At 38.3% G+C, this 9,492-nt stretch overlaps 1 protein-coding gene across 1 annotated transcript; it reads left to right on the top strand.

The window, feature by feature from the left end:
* Positions 1 to 243: 243 nt before the first annotated feature.
* LOC105061046 (gallate 1-beta-glucosyltransferase-like) lies at positions 244 to 1,711 on the top strand. Its single transcript, XM_010944976.3, has one exon. The coding sequence runs from the start codon at positions 244 to 246 to the stop codon at positions 1,666 to 1,668; it is 1,425 nt and encodes a 474-aa protein (XP_010943278.2). The 3' UTR covers positions 1,669 to 1,711.
* The last annotated feature ends 7,781 nt before the right edge of the window (positions 1,712 to 9,492 follow it).

The following is a 9,492-nucleotide window of genomic DNA, read 5'->3' as shown; positions in this document are numbered from 1 at the left end:
ATATAAATTGAGTCATTCTCGTTCATTCTGAAATCAAAATTAAAATGACATTCTCTCAACTAAATAATTAAAATAAAAATTATTTATTTTATTTTAATTCCAGACATTTATTTTTTCCGACCAAAACACTCCTCGTATCAGAGTCTACATTCCCACGCTATCTTGAATCTTACGCAGCACATATGAGAGAGCAAACCAAGTATATATACAAGCCATTGGGGAGACCAAACAAAGTCGTGGGACATGAGAGCTGTCAGTATGGGAGAGCAGAACCTCTCTCTACCTCACGTCTTGCTGGTCTCCTTCCCGGGCCAAGGCCACGTCAACCCCCTCCTCCGCCTCGCCAAGCGCCTCGCCGCCAAGGGCCTCTTCGTCACCTTCTCCTCCACCGACATCATCGGCCACCGCATCGCGTCCGCCACCAAGAACTCCGCCGATCCCGGCGACGCCGTGCCGGTAGGCCGCGGCAAACTACGCTTCGAATTCTACCCGGATGGCTGGGACCCCGAAGACCCCCGCCACCGCGACCTCGCCACCCGCATGCCCCACCTCCGCGACGTCGGGGTCCCCGCCCTCGCCAACCTCATCCGACGCTTCGCTGATGCCGGCCAACCGGTGTCGTGCGTCGTCAACAACCCGTTCATCCCCTGGGTGCTTGACGTGGCCACCGACATGGGCATCCCCTGCGCCGTCCTCTGGGTGCAGTCCTGCGCCGTCTTCTCCACTTACTACCACTTCCACCACTCCCTCGCCGAGTTCCCCTCCGACGCCCATCCCGACGTGTCCGTGACTCTCCCCGGCATTCCCACACTGAGGCCCGAGGATCTCCCATCCTTCCTCCTTCCATCCAATCCGTACAGACCAGTGACCGACGCGATCCTCCAGCAGTTCCAGAACCTCTCCAAGGCGACATGGGTGCTGGTCAACACCTTCGAGGAGCTCGAAAGCGATGCAATCAAGGCCATCTCCGAGGTGTCGCCGCTCATCCCGGTAGGCCCGCTTGTGGAGGCTAACGACGGCGAGGAGTCGCAGAAGGCCATAAAGGGGGACTTGTTCAAGGCGGCCGACTGCATGGAGTGGCTCGACGCGCAGGATCCGCTGTCCGTGGTCTACGTATCGGTGGGGAGCGTCGTGATTTTGAGCCGGGAGGAGATGGAAGAGATGGCCTGCGCGCTAAAGAACATCGGCCGGCCGTTCATTTGGGTGGTGAGGGACGATTGCCGGAACCTCCTCCCAGAGAATTTCGTCGAGGAGACCAGGGAGAAGGGAATGGTAGTCGGGTGGAGCCCCCAGGACCGAGTGCTGGCTCACGGCTCGGTGGCGTGCTTCGTGACGCACTGCGGCTGGAACTCCACACTGGAGGCGCTGACGTCCGGAGTGCCGGTGGTGGCGTATCCCCAGTGGGGGGACCAGCTGCCGGACGCCAAGTTCTTGGTAGATGTTTATCGGGTCGGTGTACGGCTGGGGGCGCCGGCGAAGCGGGAGGAGATGGAGAGGTGCGTTGAGGAGGTGACGACGGGGCCGGAGGCGGAGGGAATGAGGAAGAGGGCGGTGGTGTGGCGGGAGGCGGCGAGGAAGGCGTTGGCCGAGGGCGGCTCTTCCGACCGGAATATTCAGGCCTTTGTGGATGAGATCCGGAGGGGGGCTGGTAGTGCGTATGGGGTTTAGGTGTTTACTTTTTGGCCTTTGGACTGTGCTGATGGTCTTTTGTCTGTATCAAGAAACTGAGTACGTTTCTGTTGCTAAACAAAAACAGCGTCAGCCTTAGCATCAAATTACATTAGAAAATAAGTTCGTTTTTATTGGTAAACTTTGCTTGCGACGTCAGTGTTTTTGTGCTTATTGTTTTATTTTGTCGGAGAGCAATTGAGCCTTGTGAGACAAGAAAATTGACGAGCAAGAGCCAAATGTTGTGGGACCGGGGTGGATTAGATGTTGACTAAGACCAGGATACCATTTCGTCGAGCCAGGCGAGTAGTAGCCAGTAGCGGTTGGGGGGTGAGTCTCAGGCGTAAATCACGAGATGCACCCAGTCGAATCAGATACGATTGTGGACCCACTGTAACCCACAAGCCCAAATCTTATTGGCCAGATGACAGTTTTTTTTTGGTAGAAATTGGCCAGATGGCTTCGACGTTCCATATTCGTTCTAAAAAATTATTTCAGCTTTCTAGAATATGGTTTTGAATGGAAAATTATCAATCTGTCCTTTCCCTTGCCTGTTACTACTCATGAAGGAATTTTCTGCCGATTGGACGGTTGATGGTTTGTCTGCAGGAATACGTAGAACTCTTCCTGCATTCGTGCCGCAACGTCCAAGGAGGGTGTTGTGAGCCGTGACGTGTACAATGATGTAGCTACCCCATACTGCAAGTAACACCACTCATACACATGTCACCATAAATATGTATAAATCTGTGATTTATGAAATAAATTTATTTTTTTGGCAAGGTGGAGAATAAATATTATTCATAAAAATAAAAGAAACAAAGAATAATGTGTAAAATTAATCATCAATATTCTGGACAAGATTAAGGGATCCATTAAATAGCAACAATAGCATGGTACCTTATAATCATTCAAAAAATTAAATGCTTTGCTACATATAGTAAGATAATAAGAACACCTAGAATTAATAATTCAATCATTAATTAGCAAAATCAATATTAGTGATGAGAAGAATCAGAAATATATGTATGCATACGATCAAGATAACTAATAGCGAGAACTTAATGTTTGGTTCACTTTGCTCCAACGACAGAATCCAATATAATACTGTTTGAGTTTTATCATTCATTTTTGAATTTTATGATCAAACTTTTCACATCCATAAAAATTTTCTTTGAATTTCTTTATGATTAAGTTTTCTCTATTTCTTAAAGTTATCATTAGACCTTTTAATTTTTTGGATTTTAGATTTATTTTTTTTCAACTTTTATGTTAATAATAAAAAATTAGTCTTCTTCTTTTGGAAGGAACATGGTCGGATCATATATTTAAATATTAAGTACTCCTTGATTAACATATATATTATCTAGTTTTACTAGTGTAAGTTATTTAGCCTATCGAAAGATAGCAAGATATAAATATTATACACCTTATTCAAACCATAGACCAACATTCACACTATTTATTTTAATCATAGGAAGAATTTTATTAAGCATATCAAGTTCATCAAAAAAAATTATCCTTTAAAAGATACTAAAAGATTATAACACTACCTGAGAACAACAAAATCATTCTCTCAAAGTTGAAGCAGCATCTCACGATATTTCGAATGTATAGTTTTAAGAATATTCCTTGTCTTGGATATATTAATAATTATCTTCACCTACGTTGATTCTAAAAATATGCATAGTGATTTAATCTCACTTTATTCTTACTTCCACATTGCCAAGAGTTTTTGGTTGTATGATAGTACCTATCCTATTTATGATGTCTCTTAAATATTTCTTGATCAAATTAAACTTAACGTAAGACTTCCAATAAATATAATTGGTGTTATTCAATATCTTGATCCTAAAGAGAGAGATGGTAATAATATTAGCCACGATGATTTATCCGTTAAATCTTAATAACAAGAGTGTACATGCTTGTATTAGTGCAACTAATTTGCTAAAAACTCTTCAAACATTTCAAATCATAAAAATATGGACAATCAAATTTTATGACTCTAATACCTTACATAAAGATATGATTTCTTATTGTGATATCGTTCCAACCAAAGATCAAATGGATGAGGCACCAAAAAAATTTCAAGGATAATGGTGATGGAGAAGTGAATTTGGAGAGAGAAATTAAAATTTATAATATGACATTATAAGGTGGAAATAAGAAACTTGACCATTCTCCGTATGCAAAAATGTACTTCACCATGCATAAAAAAACACCTCTTGAAAACTAGAGAACCTCTTTTACCAAAAAAGGAGAAAAATGAAACATGATCTCCCTCCTAAGACTATACATAGAGATAGATTTAGTTATACCTAAATAGATCTGTACTTGAATGATGCAAGTCATATAATTTAAAGCTCCCTAGCTTATGTATCAAAGTATAGAAAAAAAAATATTATTATTTTATATTATTTAAACTGTTTAATTTTTGATAAATTGATGTAGACATAGATTGTGAATTTTTATATTACATTATTTTTAGTATGTAAGCAGTTTAATTAAAAGTACTAGATCATATCTAATAATTCATATCACCGCGTAGAACTTTCGCCATATTCAATCTACATTGGATCAGATCTAAGTGAAGCTCCACGAGCATGTGTGCATCATATTTATTATTTTTGGAAGTATTGTTCTTTTTCTAGCAAAACGGAACTTGTTTATATTAATCTAAGACTTTTTTGAACTAATCTATGCCAACACCATATAAATCAAACCATTAATCAAAAAATACTACTTAATTATCCATAGAATTCCCATGATTTTGACATCTGATAAACCAGTCTATTCTCATAAATCATGCCGAGGATAGATTTGGCTGAGACTATCTGGTATGGCTGAGCTAGCTCACCATCACCTGGAATGGCATTCTCATAAGGAAAGAAACTGGGCAGCTGACTTCTTAGCAAGATTTCATACCAAAGAAAAAAAAAAAAGGTAAGAAGGATATGAGGAATTTTTGTGGCTCGGATCATCGATTTGCACGTTCCGTGTGAACAACTGATCCATTTATGAAGGATTGGTCATCCCAACCCAAAAGCATGCGAGTTTTGTTTGATTATTTTGTTGATTTGCTTATTTTGTCCATTCTTGGCCTCCCTTGGAATATGAAAAGATATTATATCTTTTAAAAAAAAACCTTTAGTAATTTGAAAATGTTAAAAAATCACTCAGCTTGTGCGTTGTATTCTCAATTCTCCCTTCATATCCGCATTTTGAATTTTGCCGCAAAATGAAGCAAAAGAAGTTGAACGTTTTTGAGTGCTTTTTCTGAGTTACTATAGTTTTTTTTTTTTTTTTTTTGGCAGAATGCGTTACTATAGCATTCACGTAAATTTTATGCGCCTTGGACAGAATTTTTAGTCCTCCCCATCGTATCTGCCGGATGAATCTATTTCATTCTCACAGTGTATTAATTATTAGCGAAAAATTTCCATTTCCGATTTAATGTTTATAAAATATTGCATCTCCTGCTTGATAGATGTATCCAGATAAAACAGTTGTGTGAAGAGAAATTTTTGTGTAGAGTTAGTCTACAATAAATATTGTAGACTAAGCTAATAAAAATCAGAGCCATATTTTGATTGATGGATGATATATGAAGCTTATTGTAGAATTTTACGATTATTAGCTATAGCTTTCCCAGACAGAAATAATTAAAAAAGACAGTTGCAAAAGTTACACCAGAAACAACCACGCGAGTCGCATGATTATTAGCTGCAACTTTCTTAGAAAAAAGTAATTAAAAAAAAAACTTACAATGCAAAAGTTACACCAGAAACAGCCACGCGAGTCGCACCGTTGGCAAGGAACTTGCGCATTCGGCAGAAGATTGGGACACCGAGCACGTAATTCTTCCAGTTCATTGTAGAGAGACGTGTAATGGTCACCAACCATAATTTTACTCGACGCCATATGAAAGCGGCGGATCCCTTTTGTCTTATTAGATTGGATGCAACTTCGTGAGCATCAAAAGTTTTGCCAGCTAATATGATTAGACTTTGAATGGTTGATGATCTAAGGATCCCAAATGTATAATATTAAATGGACCAGGCCAATGCGGTGTTTTGAATTACATAACCTCACTTGACGCGCACGCTGGGTTAAATAATTTGACAACATGTAACAAGCTAGGGCCTGGAAGGATTGTTCTATTCCTTTCTTTTCTTTTGGCATTATATTTTTGCTTCCCCACACATTGATAAAATATCATACGAAAATTGATATGAAAATAGCATTTACACAAAATTTCTGTTATAATTATTTTATTTAAAAAGTAATATATTAATTATTGCTATCAGAAGATCATTGCAATAGGGACATAATAATATCAAACTAATCGAAGATTCGTATGTTGCACGGGATCGGATGTACAAAAATAATTTTTTAGATATTATTATCTTATTTTTAATTATTTAAATATTATAAAAAAAATTATATATAAATTTTTTTATCTTTCGTTTATATTTTTTTTCTTTTATCTTTTTCCTTTCTTCTCGAGACCTCAACTAATGGTATTTCTCTCAATTATCAAATATTTTTTTTCTCTATAGAAGATTGCTTGGCCAATCGAACTTAATTTCATTGATAGTGGACAGCTACTACATCCGCAGTAGCAATCCTATCCTCTTTAATAATTTTTTTTAATCTGTACCGAAGGTTGTTTGGATAATCTAAATAATTCTCAGATCCTCATTTTTCCCTCCCCATCTTCAAATATTTTTTTTCTTTTTTTTCCCCTTCCCTTCCCTTCCTTCCGCCGCCCTTGCCACGTGAGGCCAACCGAGGTCACGACCATCCGCACTGCCCCCGCCGTGGCCCTGTCCCATTACTGTTCGCGCTGCACCCAGCTCTGCACGACCACCAAACCCCTTTCCTCCCCTCCATCGGCTCTGGTGCTACCAACCCCTCTCCCCTCCCCTCCGTGGCCTCATCTGTCACCGTCCCCTCCTATTCCATCCCCCGACCCTAATGAACCTGAGCTCCCGCGGCTACATGCGAGCATCGACGATCGCCCCTTCCCTCTCCAAGCTCCGGCACCACCAACCCCCCTCCCCTCTCCCGGCTCTGGCACCACCAACCCCCATCGCCTCCCCTTCCCAGCCCTGAAAAGGAAAAAAAGCACCTGAGGGAGATTTTGGATAGTGGGAGGCTTAGAGCGATCGAATAGGGAAGCTTGGACGGTGGTTGCAATGGGAGGCTTGGAGTGGCCGAATAGGGAAGCCTGGACAGCGGCTGGGGTTTATCGGTGCTCGCGTGCAGCCGCGGGGGCTTGGGTTCGCCGAAACTAGCAGAGAGAACAAGAGGGGATGGCTGCGGAATGGGGCCGCGGAGGGTGCGGCAGCTGAATAGGGAAGCTTCGGCGGTCGAAGAGAGAAAAAGGACTCCTTTGGGAGTCATCCTATTCCATTCTAAGTTGACACATAGCGCGTTGGGAGGGTTTTGGCTTTTTGAGTTGGTAATACTACAATACTCCTCCATAAAGTATTATTATAATATATACATATATATATATATATATATATATATATATATATATATATATATATATATATATGATATGATGGTTGACTTTTTATTTACTAATAAAGATAATTTTCTATATATCACTATAAAAAATCTAATTTTTTGCGATGAAATTTTTTCGTCGCTAAAGATAAAATTTTCGTCACTAAAACTATTAGCGACGAAAAATTTTGTTGCTAAAAATTTGTAGAGAAAGTCTCGTAGCAAAATATCTTAGCGACGAAAAAATTTTATTTCATTGCCAAAAGTAGTTGCCGCATTATGAAAAAGTTTACGACATTAGCGACGAAATATTTTTGTCAAGAGCTTAAACTTTCTTTGCTAAAATTATGATGAAAAATATTTCATCGTCAAAAATAAATATTTCTTGTTTGAAATTTTTATTATTATTATTTTTTAATTTTAGCAAAAAAAACAAAAATTTCATTGCAAAATTTAGCGATGAAAAAATTTTATCACTAAATTAGTGATGAAAAAAATTTAATCGCTAAATTAGCAGTGAAAAAAATTTTGTCACTAAATTAGCGATGAAAAAAGAATTTTGTCGCTAACTTAGCAATAAAAAAAAATTTTGTCGCTAATTTAGCAATGAAATATGAAATTTCATCGCTAAATTTTTGACGAAAAAAATTTCATCGCTAATTTAGCGATGAAAAAAAATTTCATCATATTTTTTTGTGATGAAAAAACTTTTATCATCATTTTTGCGATGAAAACAATTCCATTGTAATTTTTGCAATGAAAAAAAATTTTGTCACAATTTTTGCGATGAAAAAAAAATTATCGCTAAAAAAAATAAAGAAAAAAATAAAATTTATGATGAAAAAATTATTTTTAGCGATGAAAATTCTTTTCGTCATAATTTTAGTAACAAAATAAAAAATTTCATCATAATATGTAGTGAAAATTTGAATATTTTAGGATCGTCAAAATTTATTAATTATTTTTTACGATAAAAATAATATTTCATCGCTAAATTAAATTATGGATTAAATAAAATATTTTTTATTTTTTTATCATGAAAATATCTGTTTAAATATAAATTTTTATCAGATCAAATATATTTTACATAAAAATATATGAACACAATAAAAATATTCAAATTTCAAATAGTTGAAAGCATCTGTTTAAATTCAAGTTTCATAGCCATCATTGTCATATACAAAAATATAAGTTCATACATTATTTAAAATTAAAAAAAGTATAAACTATGTATCATCAGAGTCGTTGGCCTTGTTCCCTCCTCCAGACGTCGATCCCTAGCTCGATGTGTGTCGCAATGGCTGTGCAGAGGCAGCATCATGCGGCTGCAGAGGTGCTAACTCAAAGGTATCGATACCAAGCCATCCTACCATCGCAACCACTATCCTCTCGAGCGTCTGACTATGATTCATCCAATAAGTAATTTGATCCTGTATCATGCTCATCGATATCCTAACTGACTCTGGCATCGAGGCATCATCAGACTGGCCGGACGATGAACTGCAGAATTTTTTTGATCGCATGCTATGCCTAGATCCTAGCTGCCTCTCGAGGACGGTATCCAGAATCACATCATCTGTCATTGAACAAACAGGCTGCAATCCAGCATCGCTGTCAGATCCAACCTCCCTCATCGTCTGCTCTCTCAATTGTAATATTTTTTCTTTACAATAGATCAAATAACATCATAAATTTATTTCAAAGCCTTTAAAAGTATGCAAAATATAGTACCATACTTACATGATGCTGCCTCGCCTCCTCGGTCACAAACTCGTCACTCTTTTTTGATAAAATTTACTATAGGCGTCGACCCCGGATAGTTCCTATTCAAACAAAAGAAAAGAAGAAAAAGGACATTAAAGCAATTTAAATATTCAATGAGAACTTACAGAGTGCAATTGCAAATGTAGTTACATACCATCCTCTTCATTCTTTGTGCAAAAAGGTACTTCTTTGCATGTGAATAGAATCAATCTTACTCCTATTCACCTTATTCGCCTCTGATCATCGCTAAAAAATATATACAATTATAACCAATAAAAGATATAACAATATCAAAATAACTTGAAATACTAAATATATTTGAAATGCATCACTCCCAAAATGCTCGCATAATCACCACCAATCGTCACTAGACCCAGTCCAATTTTCACAAGACTGGATCACAGGACCAATCCTCTTCGCTTGTAGCTCATTGCAGTGTTTATGAAGTCTACATCATCGATCTCTGTATCTATTTGCAGCCATTTTGAGAATACATGCCGTCACTTGTTCGTCGGTGCAATCCTTGAAGTCAATATTATCCTACAC

This window comes from Elaeis guineensis, chromosome 1 (assembly GCF_000442705.2).
Source record: "Elaeis guineensis isolate ETL-2024a chromosome 1, EG11, whole genome shotgun sequence".
In the NCBI taxonomy this organism is placed as follows: domain Eukaryota; kingdom Viridiplantae; phylum Streptophyta; class Magnoliopsida; order Arecales; family Arecaceae; genus Elaeis; species Elaeis guineensis.
The sequence above is the reverse complement of the archived record's forward strand: the minus strand, read 5'-3'. Positions and strand labels throughout refer to the sequence as shown.

What these genes read in the sequence shown, in the direction of transcription:
- LOC105061046 (XM_010944976.3), top strand. Translation starts at nt 244, where the DNA reads ATGAGAGCTGTCAGTATGGGAGAGCAGAACCTCTCTCTACCTCACGTC.